At 39.6% G+C, this 20,410-nt stretch overlaps 1 protein-coding gene across 8 annotated transcripts in view; it reads left to right on the top strand.

The window, feature by feature from the left end:
* Positions 1-19,925, top strand: part of ptprk (protein tyrosine phosphatase receptor type K) — a 612,998-nt gene extending 593,073 nt beyond the window's left edge. For all 8 annotated transcript variants that reach the window (XM_069886984.1, XM_069886983.1, XM_069886980.1 and 5 more), the window contains 3 exons: positions 8,097-8,260; positions 9,510-9,645; positions 18,727-19,925. In XM_069886984.1, coding sequence (XP_069743085.1) covers positions 8,097-8,260; positions 9,510-9,645; positions 18,727-18,780 — 354 coding nt within the window. In that variant the 3' untranslated portion in view covers positions 18,781-19,925. The remainder of the gene's footprint in view (positions 1-8,096; positions 8,261-9,509; positions 9,646-18,726) is intronic.
* Positions 19,926-20,410: the final 485 nt, after the last annotated feature.

Here is a 20,410-nt window from a genome sequence, read left to right as displayed (position 1 = left end):
TATGTTGAGAGTAAAACACTCAGTAAAAAATGTCCACATCAAATTTTTCATGTTTTTAACTATGTTACTTTGTGGTTTCTACCTGAATACAAAGTGTTTGTTTTATCTTTCAAGAGTGAATTAAAACCTGAGCATTTGCTTTCCTGGTTTGCTCTCTGAGGGTGTTTTAACATGATGGGCTCCTCAGCTCATTTGAGTGTCTTGCCAACAGCAGAAGAATGTGAACTGTTAGATAATGCAGGAAGGAGATATTAATTAAAGTAAATGAATCAGTATGTAGTGAAATATAAAGGGGGAAATTATACAATCATCTGCTTGATAGATTTTATTTAGAAAAACAAAGCTAGGGGATATCGATACATGTTGGTGTTCAAAAGGACACGAATCAATGGAAGTTAACAAAGGTACGGCACGCATTCATACGACAATCTGAGTGATGGCCTTTATTCCAAGAGAATATGAGTACATGATTAAAAATCTCTCCGCGCAATTATTCCGGGCCCTCATGAAATTGCTCTTGGAATATTATATACAGGGCTGAGCGCCCTACCTACACACGAATCTACTGGTGAGTGATAGTTCACCAGATTGATTCCTGAAATGGGAGCTTTGTCCTTTGAGGATGGAATAACCAAATGGTTTTCTTAAGTTTTAAATTTTAAATTTTAACTGGCCCACGAGCTAGTGCCACCATATAGCACATTTTGGGAATGAGAGGTGAGCTTCGTAAAACATTATGAAGGGATGATGATAACCCCGCCCCTCCACAGTCTCAAAATAAGGGGTCAGCCATTCAGGGCCAAGGTGAAGATAAGTGTCTTCAGTGTATGGAGTGGCAGTCCCGGCAGTATAAAAACACAAGAGAAGGAAGATTCAACATTCTTTTATTGTCATGTAATAAAACAGATATAATATTACATAAAATGCATTTAGTCTGCTGTAAAGCAGACAAAGATTCGCCATCAGCAGATGTTACCTGGTGCCCCTTACAATCAGAGAAAGAGAAGCAAAAGAGAGTCCCTTCAGAGTCACTGAGTATCTGTGGATTCGTCTCCAATGCTCCCAAAGCTTCTGCAGCCACACAGACTTTCGTCTAAACCATCAGCAACCCAGCTCCAGATTCAGCCCTCCAACACATCCCAGTTCCAATACCTGGTACCAATTCAGCCAGTTTTGAGCCAGTCTCTAGCAGTCCACAGCTTGGTGCAAGTGACAGCCTGTGTGGGTTCCTCGCCTCAAGTTGCCAACAGGCCGTCATCTGTGAGCTCTTCAATCGCAAAGCCCCTCAATGGTCCGCTGCTGTGGTCATCGTTCTTTAGGATCATGTCCTCTGTTTTTCCTTCTCAAACGGGGGGTGTTCTCCCAATTATTGGTGCCTTGTGCCAGTCCTTTGCTTCCCCTCAAGGCCACTGCCAGCACAGGCTCCGTCATCTTGGGTCCAAACCCCGCAGTCTCAGGATTTTAAAAATAAAGTAGTCAGGCCCTTTTTAACAGGATGTTTAAAGCCTGTACAGAGCCATCAGCAGTAGGACTGGGCATTAGAGCCCTGTGGAAAAGTGTGGTATCTCCGCTTCCCCCCCCCCCTCCCCGCTCTCCCCGAGTATGTACCAGTAGCAGCGCTGCCTTTGCAGCTGCTCTGACTGTGCTGCCATTTTTTTAAGCACATGAGCCATGAGGATATAGGATTTTTGCCAGATAAAATCATTCTTTATTGATTATAGAAGCGCTGGATCACAAACCATTGAATTGCATCATAGAGTTTTATAGCACAATATCAGGTCCTTTGCCCAACTATTCCATTGATTTTATACAGAAGCACAATGCTGTCCATGTTGATAAACTTCAAGAGATCCAATAAGTGCTGTGACTGCCCACTGTACAATTTAAGTTTTGATTTTAGTAGAATGGATATCACAGAACATTATATGATGTTTGATATTCCCAACTCAAGCAGCTGATCAGCTTGATAACTGACTATGTTTCAGTTAGTCAGAGATTTAGCAGTTGTTAGAGACCAGGAGAAAATTTGTTTTCAGGATCTGGCAACACTAGCGAGCTCAGCACTTATTGTTCATCCCTAAATGCATTTTAGAAGGTAACAGTCACCTTCTTGAGTCACTGCAGTCCTTCAGGTGAACATGCTCCCACAGTACCTTTGGGTATGTTCAAATTGACTGTCACAGTATCCATGTTAAATGGATATTAAACTTGGACCAACTAAAATATAAATTAGTTCATACAAAATAGAAATGGTGGCCAATAATATTTTAATAATAGCAAATTATGGTGCAATCTGCCAGCCTTCAATAGAAGCAGAAAGCACCTTGATTGTTCCAAGCAGAATTTATGGCGAGATGTTTGCACCTATCATTGGTGGGATGTTATCATCATTCAGACAAAAGCTGATCTAGATTTTTTTTAGCTTTCTACATAAAAATATGAATTGGTAACACTTTTGTGATGTATTCTGGAATGACATAATTTTATTGTATTGTTTTATGATATTTCTTATCCATTTTACAAATGTTTATTTGGAAAGAATAAAAATATCTGTGGGAAGAACAAAGAAGTTAGAATGAGAGGGGAAGAAGCATCATCAAAACATTTGTTTTTAATCAAAAAACAGTAAAAAACAATTAACTGAAAAATCGGTATAGCAGCCGCTGATCAGGATGAATTTCTTTTTAAATCACAATAGAAAGTTAAGGTAAAAATGATTAGAATCCAGTGAAGTCGATTTAAAATATTGCTCGTACTCTCTTGAAACAAGGATGAGAAAGGTCTTTTTGTATGAGAAGTGACAGTGTAGAAAGTGGCAGTCCCAGTAGAATAGAAAGACAAGAGAAAGAAGACGAGCCATTGATGCACTTGAGCCATGAGGATGTATGATTCTTGACAGATATAATCACTCTTTATTGATTATGGAAGTACTGGACCGCAACCCTACTGCCACTGAATTTATACAAAAGCAAAACGCTGTGCATGTTGGAAATCTTCAGAAGCAGAAAATACTGTGAATACTAGCTGTGCAATTTGCATTTCATGTTTTGTTGTGATGGATATCACAGAACATTATCTGATGGCATCCTTCTGCATGAATTTACTGTTGCTGTCACTTGAGGTTTCACTCAAGGATGATCAACATTTTTCTTTAAATTGACCAGAAATCATTGCTGGTCATTTGAAATTAAATGAAAGAGTGGAATCAAGGACGCATTATCTCTGGAGCACAGTCCATTTCAACTTGTCATTATTTTATTCGATGGTTTCCTAATGCCAAAATGACAGCGCCTCCATTTATTCAGTGGTGGATCTCTTTAATGATTTGAGAAATGCTACATTCCTTTCCATATACTTATACTTATTACTGCAGTTTATTACTTCGACACCGTGAGTAGGAAAGGGCTTTGGCAAATACTAGAGCACCTCGGATGCCCCCCAAAGTTCCTCAACATGGTTAACCAACTGCACGAAAACCAACAAGATCGGGTTAGATACAGCAATGAGCTCTCTGAACCCTTCTCCATTAACAATGGCGTGAAGCAAGGCTGCGTTCTCGCACCAACCCTCTTTTCAATCTTCTTCAGCATGATGCTGAAACAAGCCATGGAAGACCTCAACAATGAAGGCACTGTTTACATCCGGTACCGCACGGATGGCAGACTCTTCAATTTGAGGTGCCTGCAAGCTCACACCAAGACAAAAGAGCACCTTGTCTGAGAACTACTCTTTGCAGACGATGCCGCTTTAGTTGCCCATTCAGAGCCAGCTCTTCAGCGCTTGACGTCCTGTTTTGCGGAAACTGCCAAAATGTTTGGCCTGGAAGTCAGCCTGAAGAAAACTGAGGTCCTCCATCAGCCAGTTCCCCACCATGACTACCAGCCCCCCCCACATCTCCATCGGGCACACTGAACTCAAAACAGTCAACCAGTTTACCTATCTCAGCTCCACCATTTCATCGGATGCAAGGATCGACAACGAGATAGACAACAGACTCGCCAAGGCAAATAGCGCCTTTGGAAGACTACACAAAAGAGTCTGGAAAAACAACCAACTGAAAAACCTCACAAAGATTAGCGTATACAGAGCCGTTGTCATACCCACACTGCTGTTCGGCTCCGGCATCACCTACAGCTCCTAGGACGCTTCCACCAGCGTTGTCTCCGCTCCATCCTCAACATTCATTGGAGCGACTTCATCATCAACATCGAAGTACTCGAGATGGCAGAGGCCGACAGCATCGAATCCACGCTGCTGAAGATCCAACTGCGCTGGGTAGGTCACGTCTCCAGAATGGAGGACCATCGCCTTCCCAAGATCGTGTAATATAGCGAGCTCTCCACTGGCCACCGTGACAGAGGTGCACCAAAGAAGAGGTACAAGGACTGCCTAAAGAAATCTCTTGGTGCCTGCCACATTGACCACCGCCAGTGGGCTGATATCACCTCAAACCGTGCATCTTGGCGCCTCACAGTTCGGCGGGCAGCAACCTCCTTTGAAGAAGACCGCAGAGCCCACCTCACTGACAAAAGAGAAAGGAGGAAAAACCCAACACCCAACCCCAACCAACCAATTTTCCCTTGCAACCGCTGCAACCATGTCTGCCTGTCCCGCATTGGACTTGTCTGCCACAAACGAGCCTGCAGCTGACGTGGACATTACCCCTCCATAAATCTTCGTCCGCAAAGCCAAGCCAAAGAATTACTAGTATTATGTCATCTGTTTTGAATGAAACAAAATTCAGTGCATTAGGAGGCGGCAAAGCTTGACTCCCAACAAATTCAATGCCTTCAACGCCCGATTCGACCACAAGAATAAGAAAGACCCACCACTGTGCACTCCCGTCCATATCCAAGAATGACATGTGGGCTACCTTCAGGAGAGCGAATCCGAGGAAAGCACCTGGTCCAGATGGAGTACCTGGCCGAGTATTAAAACTCTGTGCGGACCAACATATTCATGGGTATCTTCAACATCTCACTCCGGCAGGGCGTGATTTTCGTCTGTTTCAAACAGACGTCAATTGTACCCGGTGCCCAAGAGGAGTGTGGTAACCTGCCTAAATGACTGTTGACCAATGGCACTCTCAGCAACAGTGATGAAGTGCTTTGAAAGGCTGATGTTGGAGCACATCAGCTCCTGTCTGAGAAGTGACATGGATCTGTTCCAATTCGCCTATCATAGTAACAGGTGGATGCCATCTCACTAGCTCTACACAAAGCCCTGGAACACCTGGACAGCAAAGGTACATATATTAGGATGCTCTTTATCGACTACAGTTCGGTATTTAACACCATTATCCCCTCAAAACTGATCAGCAAACTCCAAGACCTTGGGCTCCACAGCCCACTATATAATTGGATCATGGATTTCCTCACCTGCAGATCATAATCAGTGAGGATTTGTAAGAACATCTCCTCCACAGTCTCCATCAGTGTTGGAGCACCACAGGACTGCGCTCTTAGCCCCCTGCACTACTCACATTACACCTATGGTTGTATGGCTCGGTACGACCACACCACCAACTACAAATTTGCTGATGATACCACGGTAGTGAGTTGTACGTGGACGTACCCCTCCATAAATCTTCGTCCGCGAAGCCAAGCCAAAGAAGAGTGAGTTGTATAAAAAGAGGCGATAAGTCAGCAAACAGGAGGAAGATTGAAAACTTGGCCAAATGGTGCACCAACAACAATCGCATACTCAATGTCACTGAAGCCAAAGAGCTGATTATTGATTTCAGAGAAGGAAAACCAGATATGTACAATCCAGTGATCACTGGGGTATCAGAGATGGAGAGGTTGAGAAAATTTAAGTTCTTTCCTGGAGCCAACACACTAATGGCATCATGAAGAAGCATGTCGGCTCCTAAGGAGTTTGTAAAGGTTTGGTATGACATCGGTAACCCTTGCAAATTTCTTCAGATGTTTGGTGGAAAGTGGGCTGACCGACTGCATCAAGGTCTGGTATTGGGACACCAATACCCCTAAGTGTAAAGCCCTGCAAAAGGTAGTCAACACAGCTGAGGACAATACATGCATATCCCTTCCCACTGTCGAGAGCATCTACTGGCAACACTACCCTCGGAGAACAGCAGCAATCATCAAGGATCCACACCACCCAGCACGTGCTCTTTTCTCACTGCTACCATCAGGAAAGAGGTAGGGGTGCCACAAAACTCATACCACCAGGTTCAAGAACAGCTGCTTCCCCTTCACCATCAGACCCCTCAACAACAAACTCAATCAGGGACTCATTTCTGAACTCTTACTTTTGGACTTTACTGTTATTTTTTCCTCTCTGTGTTGCACAGACAGTTGTTAAAATTTGTTTATTTGTTTTCATTTGTACATTGCGCAATTTTTTTTTTGCACTACCAATAAGTGGCCATTCTGCCTGGCCCACAGGAAAAATAATCTCAGGGTTGTATGTGATGTCAAGAGCGTACTCTGACAATAAATCTGAAATCTGAATCTGATGTAGAAGTTAGCCATTCAAACAAGGTAAGGTTGAGGGTTGATTCACACAGTGTGGTTGCAGGAGAGGCAGGCAGTTTGGTGTACAAGTATTTGCCAGAGTTAAAGGGATTACAAGCTTAGTGACCAATGAAGTCTCCTTGCTGTGCACATTTGGATGATGGATATACATGATCGTTATTAGCTGTGATACAGATGAACCTATATGCAATGTTTTCTCCAAGAATGAACATTGGCTAATGTCAGACAGCTATGTAATTTAATTTAGAGATACAGTGTCGTAATAGGCCTTTCCAGCCCATGAGGCCATGCTACCCAAATGCACCCACCTGCCCAATTAACTTTCCATATCTAGTACATGGAAGGAATCCAGAATGCCTGGGGAAAACTAACGCGGTGTCAGGGAGAACATACAAACTACTGACAGACAGCAATGGATTCGAACCTAGGTCTCTGGGTTTTTATAATAGATTTTTTTTTTCTGCAAGTAGAAACTCTGATCTTTATGTGGGGGGGGTGTCCATATAAATCAGATGTTTGTAACTGATACTTCTACTGCTCTTCAGAAGACTTACATGGGATCATTTGCAACCATCTGAGGGAGCTCATGAATTTTTCCTCAATTCAGTGCCTCAGCAGAAATATGTTGTTTCCTACAATGCCAATTTATCTCTGTACTTCATTTTAATGTCAAATCTTTTTTTTGCTAAGTTCCTGGATGAGAAACGTTTGACTCAAAGATACAAATGCCACCAGTTGAGCTGCAGCTGATACTGCAAATGCAGCCTTAACTAAACTGACGCTTAACCATACAAAAGTGGGCCATGTGCATGGTGTTGTGAATGCCCAGCAGAACACAATCATTTCCTTTTTAGGAAGACAACCACAGTAAGTGGAGAATTAGAGTGAAAGAAGAGAAAATGGATGTGAGTACTGGGATCAAAGGGAGGCAATTGAGAAATATTGGACCGAATAGTGCCAAAGCCATGATACCGTGGTCCCCTTAATCCTGTATGAATTAATATTTTCTGCACTTGCTGGGCTCGTTGGTCAGTGATCTTATTACTTAGTCATTAATTTTAAATTTCCAGTCTTTGACTCTCTTCTCATTTTTCTCAGTGATCTGCTTCACAATGAATTATTTAAAAAAAACCTCCAAATGTATAATTGAGATGCTTTGACTAAAATTAAAACTTCTGATTTTATATTTGCCAGCAAACATCAGAACAGCATTTGGAAGAATATAGTAATCACACTATTCCTTAAAATGCATGGATTTTCTGGGGTGTCAGGTGGTATTAACAACAATAAAAGAAATACATGTAGGCATTCATCTTCGTCAGAATTACATCCCTCAACCAGTTTTGTTCTCTCTGGGTACACTGCAATACAATAGCTTGTGTGAAACATTATTAGAGAAATAAAAGCTGCAGGAGGAGACGGGTTTGTTGAAAATGCAATTCTATATATTTTAGGATTAGCATAATGCTTTCTTTTATTGTGTATTGGCAGCAGTTAAAGCTACTTTAGCAAGATGAATTAGCTTGATGACAACGGCCAGTTTATTATTTTTATATTGAAGCAGGTATATCAATGTCTGTTCCTTATTAAATCCTACAGCCTCAAGAAGGTTATCTCATGGTGCAGCAGTTCCAGTACTTGGGCTGGGCAGCTCATAGAGAAGTACCTGCCTCAAAGCGATCATTTCTGAAGTTAATCCTTCAGGTTGATAAATGGCAAGAGGAATGTGATGAAGGAGAAGGACGCACTATTGTTCACTGTCTGTGAGTAACATCATAAAGGCGCTTTTTATTTATTGCATTTGACAATTTTTCAGTACTTACAGCTGTTGTGAATAGTGGTCGAATTTACACTGCAGTTTATGTGTATATTCACAGGATGCCATTTTAGCTCAAAATTGATGTAATGACCAATATTGTTATGCTTATGTTTAACTCTAGATTCAGATTGGGCACCTTGGATAATTTTATACCGCTTTGAATTGTTGAAAAATAAGCTAAAATAGCTATATTGTTTCGTGTTCCCTTTGGTTTGAAAAATTGTTCAAAAGGATTTCAGCAAATTTAGGAGGGGAATTTGCACAAAGAGCTGTTCAGTCTTTTGTGACTTTATTTAACTTGAGTTCCTCAGAGTAACAATGCTCCTCTCATGAATTTTACATAAATTGTAAAACTTTGTCTAAGTCAACATTATAGCTTATTCTGGGATCTATGCTGGTTGAAATCTCAGCATTAGCCCTGTGGTTTGCCATTAGGTGCCTTCCTGTTCAGGTGAGTGATCATGTCTCTCCATCCATCGTGATCCCTGACCCTCCAAATTGTAGTTGTTGCCTCCTCTGTTCTCCTTCGATGAAGGCTCCATCTTTGAGCTGAGACCATCGTCGATGTTGAGTTCATGATTATACAAGGGAAAAATTACTGAAGTGGTTTCTCGTTGCCCATTGCCTTCTTCAGTTGCAGTGTCCATACTGAAGAGGTAACCATGGACATTGATCAGCAGATTCATCTGCCTAGCGCTTTTAGTTTCACAACCATAAATTCCAATTTGTAAAATCTGCTTGTAAAAATCATCCACCATGTGCAATCCATGGCTTCACATGAGCCTGATTGGGAGGCTAAACAGATACTATACCTTGCCCAAGGGTGACCTGTAAGCTATCGGACAGAAGGAGCGCCTTACACCTCCTTTTGCTGAGCAATTGCACAGCATCGACACCATTAGATACCAATGGCTATTCTGAAAATGAATTATCTATTCCAACTCTGTAGCCACTCCTCTACCTATATGTATCATTTTCACACCTCTTTCACAGTAATATTTTATGACGCCATATGAAATGGCTTTTGGGAATCCAAATGCACTGCAGTACATTAAATTTCCCTTAATTTCTCGTTTGTTACATCCTCAGAAACTGTAGCATATTAATCAAGCGTGATTTCAATTTCATAAGGCCTGGAAAATAGCATGTAACATTGGAAATTTGCAAATTGTGCATTTCTTTGCATATTTCAGAAACGGAGGAGGGCGCAGCGGAATGTTCTGTGCCATTAACATCATTTGTGAAATGATCAAGAGGCAAAATGTGGTTGATGTTTTCCATGGAGTAAAGACACTTAGAAACAACAAACCAAATATGGTGGAAACCTTGGTGAGAAATTATTTTCTGCTTCAATCTCTTCAGAATGTCGAAAGGAAATATTCAACCTGTCATATTAAACAAGCCGTAAGCTACAAGCCTACTTGTACTATAGTAGAATTAAATTCAGGTTTTATTGGTGTCGCTGTTCAATGATCTGCAGTACCTTCAAATGCAAGGGTACAGATTTAATTCCTTTTCATTTGATTAGGGCTAAGATTGGAATGTTCTGGTTTATAAGAAAGATACAACAACAGGGTGGTATCATTCTTATGACCAGCTAAATGAGATATGAGGAAACCTGGTAAAAGAAAAATCAGTCTCTGCACAAAGCTCTAATCCAGGGTGGACTGAAAACATATTTAGATAAGCTATACAAACAGAAACTGCTGGAAGTACTAAGTAGATCAAGCAGCATCTGTGGCAAGATGAGCAATTTCGTATAACTTTTCATCAGAATTAGGAAAAGTTAGAAATCAAACATGCTTTCACTGTAGATAAGGGAAAAGTATAGAGAGAAAAAAAGGGAATGTCTCTGATTCTTTTGGCACATTGGACTTCATAAATCAAAGTGAGAGTGTGGAACATACTGTCAGCTGAAGTGGTGAAAATGGGGTTGATTTTGACTGATAAAAAAAAATTTGGGCAGGTACATGGATAGGAAGGGTATGGAGGGCTATGGTCTGGGTGATAATTTGGCATGGACTAAATGGGCTGAGAGTCTTGTTTCTGTGCTGTGGCATTTTCTGATGGAGAGGCCAAGAAAAACTGAATGGCACCCAGCATGAAAAAAATGAAGGTCATTAATTATAACTAATCTGTTTGGAGGAGATAGATAAATGAGAACAGAGAAGAGGGGGGAAAGAAAGGCAGGAACTGTGAAGAACACTATCCTACATTTTTTTGGTCATCTGAAATGAAATGAAACGCTGTAAATGCTTAATAATTTTGCTTTATCTATCTGACAAAAATCATAAAGGTGATTTACAATTTTGTGCAAATTAAAAGTTACAAAAATATTTTCTATAAATTAGTTCTGTAACTAAGAACTTAATTTCCCATTTAAGCAGGTACCCACTGCGATTTTATTAGTTACAATAATTTGTGCAATGCTAAAGATTAATTCCTGGGCAACTCGTGTGTCACACAATTTATAAGGCTGAAACTAAAACTTGTTCAAACCACAAAAGAAAATTAGGACATTTTTTTCTAATTACATTTATTTCTCATTGCAAAATTAATGCTCCAAAGTGTGCAAAAAAAAAGTTTTGCAGATACTGTGAGGCTCAGCTGCCATCACAGATGAGCATTAAATCGATTCAACCACAGCATTTTGCATTGGATTGGCAGTCTGAATAAGATGGAACCTTGAAGATCGAGGGCCGTTGCAAGATGTGTTGCATCACCGGAGTGAACTACATGTTTTCATTTGTTAGCTCCATTCTGATATCCTGAAGGAAAATAAATATTTTTTTTGTGTTTGTTACAGTAATGAGTGGAAGTATTACATTATGGATGCATATAAACATTTCTCTGGAACCTGTCAGCCAGCATATTGTGTTCAACCCTAGACCTTCTGTTGATTTAATTTCATTTTGTGCATCTCATCTGAGCTCTTAAATAAAAGAAAATAGATTTTCAAGTTGCAAGGGGATTCAAGCTATTGTGGTATTTCTACTGTTGTTCTGTATCTAGCAATAATCAGATAACATCAATATGCATAATTAGCCCAGAGATGTTCCCAACCACATCCTGCTACGAGTTCAAATTCAGCATTTAGAATTTTGACCAATTTCAGCTTGGAACTGGAACAAAAATCATTCTTACTTTTTGCTATCTTTTTAAACTACTGTTCATAGAGGCTGTATCTATTTTATTTACTAATATCTAAAATTGTAATCCTAATTTGTGATTACTCCTTGTTTCTCTGTTATGCGAACGCCCATATCAGCATGATGTCATGTTTTACATCGAGTTTCAATGGGTGCCATTTTGGAATAAACAAATTGACTCCAATCCGTGTATGTTAAAGCTTTAGCAAAAAGTAATGCACGACAGAACTGGTGACAAGGATTAAAACGGACAGGTCTACATTCTGGACAATGGAATCCATGGAATTTCACATAAAGAGGACATCGGAAGTAGGAGTTTTGTTGAGAAAACGGCAGCTGGGACGCCATCAAGCAGTAGCTGGACAATAGCACATATGTTCGTCAGCATTGAAAATTTGCGATGAAGGCAATGAGCAAGTAAAAGTGAACTGTACTTGGATAACAGGATTTACTTTGTGAGTGAATATTAAGTAGTGCAAATGACAGAAGGACATTTTGGTGTCTGTAAAGAGACTGAGGATTGGTCTGATTATGTTGATAGGTTTGACTTGCATTGTCCATGATATTGCAGCAAGAAACAGGCGTTATTTTTGATCAAGGTGGGGAGCAGAGCATATGGTCTTATCAATACTCTATTGGCACCTGCAAAACCATATACCAAGGCTTATAAAGAGTTACGTGATCTAGTCGGATACCATTTGTCCCCAAAGCCCATGGTAATGGCAGAAAGGTACAACTTCTATACCAGAAAGCAAAAGTCCGGCAAAACTATGAGCCAATATTTAACTAAATTGCATAAGTTGTCGGAGATCTGTGTTTTTGGTAGATTTTTGACCGAGGCCTTGAGAGATATGTTGGTAATTGGCTTGGCTGACTACCGTGCCCAACAACACTTGTTGAGCACAAAAAGTAATGGACATTCAGTCCACCTACAAGACAGCATTGGGCTTCAAAATGGCCTATCGTCACATTGAGGTCATACATGGGGTTCACACAGTGAAGAAAATAAACCGATGTGAATGTTTCTGTTGTGGGAGAAGTAACGACAACCCTGATGACTTACTACAGGAAGACTATTATTCATGTTACATCACGCCCAAGTATCCAAGACAGAACACAAGACAGAAAAAAAGAGAGCGAAAGAGGGACACAGGATGAAGAAACATCAGAAAGTCAAGTATAAAAAACAAACTTCCAAAGTTAAAAGCATCATTGAAAATGGCACAAGTTCTGGCAGTGAGACAGAGTATAAAAGTGACTCCAAGGATGGCTGTGCATTGGCATTAATGTACATCTGTGGTGCTATGGATTGCAGCTCAGAAATTCTTGTTTGGATAAAGGTTAACAGCGAACTTGTCCAGATGGAACTTGGCACAGGGACCACTGTGGCACTAATGCTGAAATATCTAAAGGACAAATTACTGGCCAAACTCAAAATGGAACAGTCCAACATTTTGTTAAAGACTGTCACAGGAGTGAGACAGATTATGTTGTATTTGTATTGTATATAGGTATGTTTTAATTGGGAGATAAAGTGTGGCAGGTTTTTTTTAATGTAGGTCATATACAAACACTTCAAGACAGATCTCATTTAAAATACTGGAGCTCTGCTCAAGCCAGATAGGGCAGCTCTTGGGGGCCTTTGCAAAAACTTTGGGGGTGCCCAAGAGACTTCACTAAAGGATTGTTGCTTTGAAAAGCAACAGATGAAAGAGATCGGAGGAGTAGTTTGGAGCTGCAGGCTGTCTGGAGTGCAGCTTGCTGTTCTAAGAGGATCATGTGGTTTTGCAAGCAGAGAGAGTCAAACAGGCTTTTCTCTGAGAGAGAGAGAGAGTTCAGTTCTACAGTGTTACAGTCAGCAGCAGCAGCTGAGGCTGGAACAGGACAAGCTGGAAAGCTTGTGGAAAACCCCCATTCGGAAGACGGGTTGTGAGTGCTTAGTTCAGCCTGGTCTATACAAGAGGAGAGGACTGGCTGCCTAATGTTTCACTTGAAATAAGAGAAACAAAACGGAACTCTGTGGTGACCTGAAAGAAAGAGGTTATCATCTGCAAAACCCTAATGGGGCAAGTTTCTTCAGCTGGACATTGATGTGACTGATTAAAAGGGATCAATTTATATCCAGGAACAACAAATCTTTCTCTGAAAACCGGCATGAACCTTCCTGAGCGGTAACCATTTACCTTTCAAGCACCAAAGCCTGGTGAACTTTATAAATGTTAAATTTTGTGCACAGTATAAGAATTGCCTGCAACCAGTGAACTTGGAGGAATGAAAAGTGAGATTGGACTATGAATCAAATAACTTTTCTAAACTTACACACACATTGTATACATGTGCACTTAGAAGTAGAAGGAGGCTAAGTTAGGTTAGTTAAGTTAATAATAATAAGTTAATGTTTTCATGTTTAAAGATAATTAAAAGCAACTTTTGTTTACATAGCAATTTCTCTTGGTGAATATCTATAGCTGCTGGGTTTTAGGGTCCTCTGGGCTCATAACAGGAGAGAAAGTTAAAATGCTGGGAAAATATAAAGTTGACATCGATTTTGAGGGACAGACAAAGAAAGGATTACCTCTCTACATTGTAGATGTAAAAGGAGCCGCCTTGTTTGGAAATAATTGGTTGTCGTATATCCAACTTGATTGGAAAGCAATTGGTGCAGTTAGGAAGGTACAGACTTGATGATGACGAAAAGTGATTCAGAAGTACCACACATTATTTGGGAAGAATGTGGGTAAAATTGAGGGAGTCCAGACCAAATTATGGTGAAACCAGATGCCGAACCAAAGTTCTTTAAGCCAAGGACAGTACCTTTTGCAATCAAGAAAAGGATTGAAACAGAACTCAACAGATTAGAAAGTGAAGGAATAATCAAGAAACTTCAGTACAACAACTGGGCAGCTCCTATTGTACCAGTCAGAAAACCCAGTGGTGGCATTCGAATTTGTGGTGACCACAATATGACAATAGTCAAGCCTTGCAAGTCCCTGAACATCCAATTCCAAGAGTGGAGGAATTAATTCAAGCTCTGAATGGTGGTAAAAAATTCACAAAACTGAACTTATCACAAGCTTATCAAAAAGTCGAATTGAATCCTGAATCGAGAAAGCATGTTGCCACCAACACTCATCTGGGATTGTTCACCTATACCCAGATGCCATATGGAATATCATCAGCCCCAGCGATATTTCAAGCTGTATGGACAAATTATTGCACAGACTGAATGCTATATGTTACCTAGATGACATCATCATATGGGTAGGGACAACACAGAGCCTCTAGCAAGCCTGGAAAAATCCTAGCCAGGTTAGAACAAGCTAAAGTCAGACTGTGTCATGTCTGTGTTTATGATACCTTTAGTGACATATTTGGGATTTATGATTGATCATGAAGGAGTCAGGATGGATTCAGCTGGTACCGAAGCTGTTTGCAGTGCACCTTGTCCATTGAATCAAGTTAAATTACAATCATTCTTATGTTTGGTTAACTATTACTGCAAGCACAGCCCCAACATGTCAACTCTGTGCAACCCACTCAACAAACTGCTTAGACAAGACCAGAAATGGTGCTGGAATGCTGAGACCAACAAAGCTTTAAATCGCTTTTTTTTAAGCCTTTTATGAACTCGCGTTCCTTTTATTTTTGACTTTTTTTTAATTTATTTTTCACACTATGAACCATACTGACCAAAATGCACACAAACATTTCCCTCTTAAACTTTAAATCACGTGAAGAAACTGTTGACCTCAAGTGAAAATGTTCTTGTTCGCTACGACCCAGACAAGGAAGTTAGCCTTGCTGTTGATGCTTCACCTGTTGGTTTCGGTGCAGTATTGTCACAGTTCACGGAAAAAGTGGTACAACCCATTCCATATGCCTCCACTCTTTGACGGCCTGTCAACGAAACTATGCGCAACTGAAGAAAGAAGGATTGACCATAATATTTGATCTCAAACAATTTCATCAATAGCTACATGGTAAGAAATTCATCTTAGTGATTGAAAATAAACCATTGGGTTTGATCTTTGGTTCCAAGAAAGGTATTCCTATGCTAGAGGCTGCAGGAAATCAACAGAGGGAGATGGAGCTTGCTGTATACGCTTATGACTTATAAAGCATCATCCTGCAGACAAGAACAGACATGCAGATGCATTAGCATCAGAAGAGCACTCAGAAGGGAACATTAAATGGACGGCGGAAGCGATAGCTATCAACTTCACCTCTTGCCCATTACAGCTAAGGTGATCTGCAAAGAAATAAGAAGAGGCCACACTATCTAAGATTTTCTACTTTACCTTGACCAGTCAGCCCGAGGCAGACTGTATTATCCCTGACTTGAAAGCTTTCTATACTTGTCAGATCAAAATCTCAATCGAAGAAGGTTGCCTGCTGTGGCGGACAAGGGCTATCATCTCCAAGAAATGGCAAGAGGCCATTCTAAAGGAGCACCACACTAATCATCCAGGAATGGTCTGGATGAAAGCTCTGGCACACATGCACGACTGTGGCCATCAATCAACATAGACATTGAACAGATGGTTCGGAGATGCCAGATCTGTCAAGAAATGTGCCGTAAGCCGAAACTAACCCATAGAAATGGCCATCCCAAGCATGACACTGAATTCATATTGATTTTTATGGTCCATTTATGGGTGACAACGTTCTGATTATTTTCGATGCACACTCCAGATGGCCTATTGTGTGGCAAATGTGATCAACAACAGCTGAAAAGACAATTGAGAGACTACAACTTGTGCGCAAAAGACTACGACATGTGTTCGCAGATCATGGATTACCCATAGAACTGATTTTTGACAATGGATTTCATTTTGTATCAGACGCCTTTAAACAGTCCCTGCAAAACGACAATGTGCAACACATATTATCTGCACCCAACTTTCTGAGTATGAATGGGGAAGCTGAACGCTTCGTACAGACCTTTAAAAGTGTGATGAAAGCAAGGAGTTTATCAAAAGCATCATGAAACCACAAGATTATAGAATTTTTGTTATCATACAGAATAACATTGCACTCAACCACAAACTGTGCCTGCAGAATTGATGTTAGGACGCAACCTGAGAACTCGATTCGCTATGGTGCACCCAAACATCGGGCTTCATATTCAACTGTTGACATCCCCGAGTAAGCCAACAAGATCTCTGGAGATTGGAGAACAAGTATTAATACAAGATTACTGGGAGAGTAAAGAAACGTGGATAAGAGGTGTGCTTCTCAAGAAACTAAGTCTATGTTCATATTCTGTGATAGTTGGTGACATGATATGGAAGTGGCACAATGACTAGTTAAGAGCAATTGAGGACCCCATTTCAGTGCCAATTTCAGATGATACCTTTGACATTTCTCCTTTGGCACGAATCTACCCTATTTCCTCGGGATAACTCCATTATCTGTTGCTGAGACACCATCGTTGCTGTCTGCCCAGCTGAACGCTGGATACACAGCCAGTAGGGTCAGCCAGCGATAAGATGTTATCTGCTTGAGAAAAGTTACAAGTTTGTGCTCCTGTTCCATGTTCTTCATTCCCGTGAAGATCCAAAAGAGAAAAACATCCTCCAGCGTATTGCAAGGGTTATGTGCAGTGACATAAAGACTTGGTGTGTTTTTCTAGTTTAGTGCATTTTCAAGTTAGATTGCTTAGTATCTATAGTTTAATGTTACTAGTTGAAGTTGTGTTTATGATTCACTGTAGTGTCCACAAGTGTTAACAGATTTAAGTTGAGCTTTGTAGTCATTTTAAAATATGCAGCCAGTATGAAGTAATTTGTACTTAAAATTTATGAAGTAAGTACAGATTAATTTTGTGGGTGAAGAGTATATGCGAACTGTGACAGAGTATTTAGAGGTGGTTTGGGAGGAATTTTAAAGCAGGTTGCACACAAACATTTTAAAACACAGAATTTGCAGGACTTTTGCAGAATGCTTTTTGCAAAAAGAGCAATAAAGTATCAGCATTCAGCTTGCCTGGGAGAACATGTGATTTTTGGAGGCAGGCAGGAAGAATAGTTTTGCTCTCAGAAAGGGAGGGTGTGAAAACAGAAAGAGAGAGAGAGAGAGAGGAGACAGAAATCAGTTCCAGAAGGACAAAGCTGGCAAACTTTTGGAAGACTGTCTGGTCAAAGGAGAAGGCTGTCTGTCTGAAAGGTGACCTGAAAGAAAGAGGGTCATCTGGAGAACCCTGAAGGGGCAAGTTTTCATCAGCGAGACTGATTGAGTAGGAATCAGTTACAGATGTCCTGGAAAAGGAATCTCTCTCTGAAAACCTGCAAGAACCCTCCTGAGTGGTAATCATCTGCCTGTTAAGCACCAAAGACTGGTGAACTTTGTTAATGCTAACTTCTGTGCACAGTACAAGAATTGCCTGCAACCAGCAAGATTGGACTGTGATACAAAGAACTTTTCTAATCTTAAATATACATTACACACACCTGCGCTTAGTATTAGAGGAGGGATTAAGTAGGTTAGGTAAGTTAAATAAGTGGGTTAAGTAATAAGTTAAAATTTAATTCTATTTTCTTGTTCAAATATAATTAAAAACTTTTTTTTTTAAGTAACCCTGTGTTGTAGTGTTTATCTATTGCTGTTGATTTTTTGGGTCCTCTGGACTCCATAACAGAACACTCATGTCTGCGTGATGTCATGTTATGTTTTACATCGCGTTTCAATGGGTGCCATTTTGGAATAAACAAAGTGATTGCAATCCATGTGTGTTAATGCTTTAATAAAGTGTAATACATGAAACTTCTGATGGCATCACTTGTTTTTATTTCAAGAAAAGCTGTTGAAACAGTCTTTAATTTTGGATCTTACAAACAATTGTTCTTTTTAAAACATTATTAATATACAACCTCGAGAATTATATCAATGCACAGTTAACATGTATTTAATGTACAAATCTAAAATGCATTGCTTAGACATGGTTTGATTAAAAATAAATCACAATTTAAGCACTTAATTCTTGATTTGATGGTTAAACAGATTTATTGACATGCTTGTGGGCTTTTCCCCATTTTATTTCAGAACATGTCTATAGCTAATGCATTATGTTGATATGGTTTTTGTAATGAATGACAAAATTGTATTGTTAGAAGCATCTCCTTAGACTAAAAATTATCAAGCTACTTTCAGAAGGGCTATTGTGGTGTTTAATATTTGTTACATAAAGTTAATAGAAAATAATGAAAATATTTATTGCTATATTTGGATGAAATACTGAACAGATTTTTGTCCTTTTTTTCAGGATCAATATCGATTCTGTTATGATGTTGCTTTGGAATATCTTGAATCCTCTTAGTGATCATATCGATGCAAAGCAGTGCTAAATTTTGGGAAATTATCACTAAGTCTGTGCATGAAGAATTTAAATGAGGGATTTTTTTTAACAAGCTTAAGCATTCTGTTATATTAGCATCTTGAGTGTGACAATGTATTTGTATGTGTCCAAACTATTACCAGACAGCATTTGGTGCCATCTTAACGATATGATCTGACTATTGATTTCATTACTCAGTGATAGGTTAAATAAACTTCATAAAGAAAAGTTTGATTTTTTTTCCCATCTGAAATAACATTTCTGCATGCACCAATTTGTACGCTGTGATGCCACATCTTGTTTTGAACCAAGCTCATTTAAAAGCAGAAGTGTTTACAGACTGCAATAGTAGATGAGCTAATATCTGGCTGGCTTATTAAAGTTTAATGTGTAATCTGTTGGATCACACTGGGTACTTAGTGTTATGACTTATTATAAGCCAAAGATGAGTGTAAATATGTCTATATGAAGAAAGCACAATGTATTTATTGTTTGCTTGTAAACCTATTTGAAAGCTGAACAATCATTTCTTACAAAATAAGTTTTTTTTTAAGAACTTTTAAGTTCAGATGTTTTAGTAGTTTACTTTTATATTTAGTGATGGTGTGGGTAACTGGTCATATTTTAATTCCTACTCAGTTGTTTACATTATGTGCTGATTAAATGCTAATCCATTTGAAAATAGAACAGTGAGATATTTGGGAGGCCTATAAATTGGGACCAAATGCAGATTTTTTCCTTACTATGTGAGACATTCTGAAGTTTTGTTTCTCTATGTGTGTTAGCAAGCTAGTTTAAATGAAGCTAAGTGTGACATTGTCAGCTGTACCTAGTTTAAAAGCCTACATTGATAAATCTTGACTTCTAATAGCTGAAGCAGTATTACAGGCAACATGCTATGAGAAATGATTATCTTTATGGAAACAATGCATTCTAACTCTGTCTAAAGGTAATCTAGCAGGGCAATCAGTGCAAGAATAATTCTGTTTAGTATGAAAGATGTAATGAATTATTCAATTGCAATGTATTTTCTGAGTCACTCAAATGCTGTAAAAAAAGTCAAGATGACTTTGGGTAATGCAGAATAAATGATTAAATAAAGACATCATGAGATTTGAAGTGTTGAAGGCTTGTGAAACGTGGTCTGGTAATTGTTTTTTTTTTCTTTCTGTCCCCTGTGAAGTCAGTTGCACCATGCTTTTTTCAGTTGAGTACATAAGCTGGAGACCATTTATCCCATGTAAATAATGCTGGATATTGGGGAAAAAACAAGGTGAGTAAATATTAAATCCAATTATAGTGCAGTGGAGAGAGCTAAGAAGAAATAATGTTCTTTTGACTTGTGATTCTTTCAGGTTGCCAGAGCAGACCATATTTTTGTGGCTCCAACTGTGGGGAAAAAGAGAGTCGATATTTCAGGTTGGAGACCGTCATTAGAACTGAAAGGGAAACAAACGAATATGCGTTTGGTTTCACCAACGTAAAAGAGGCCACATATTGAACACCGAATGTACTGTAGTTCCCTAGATTGGACGAAGTACAAGTGAATCACCTGGGAAGACTGTTCAGTTCCCTGGATGATGGGATGGAAAGAGGAGAAATGACAAGTGTA

Source organism: Narcine bancroftii, chromosome 6, assembly GCF_036971445.1.
Source record: "Narcine bancroftii isolate sNarBan1 chromosome 6, sNarBan1.hap1, whole genome shotgun sequence".
NCBI classification, from domain to species: Eukaryota; Metazoa; Chordata; class Chondrichthyes; order Torpediniformes; family Narcinidae; genus Narcine; species Narcine bancroftii.
The sequence above is the reverse complement of the archived record's forward strand: the minus strand, read 5'-3'. Positions and strand labels throughout refer to the sequence as shown.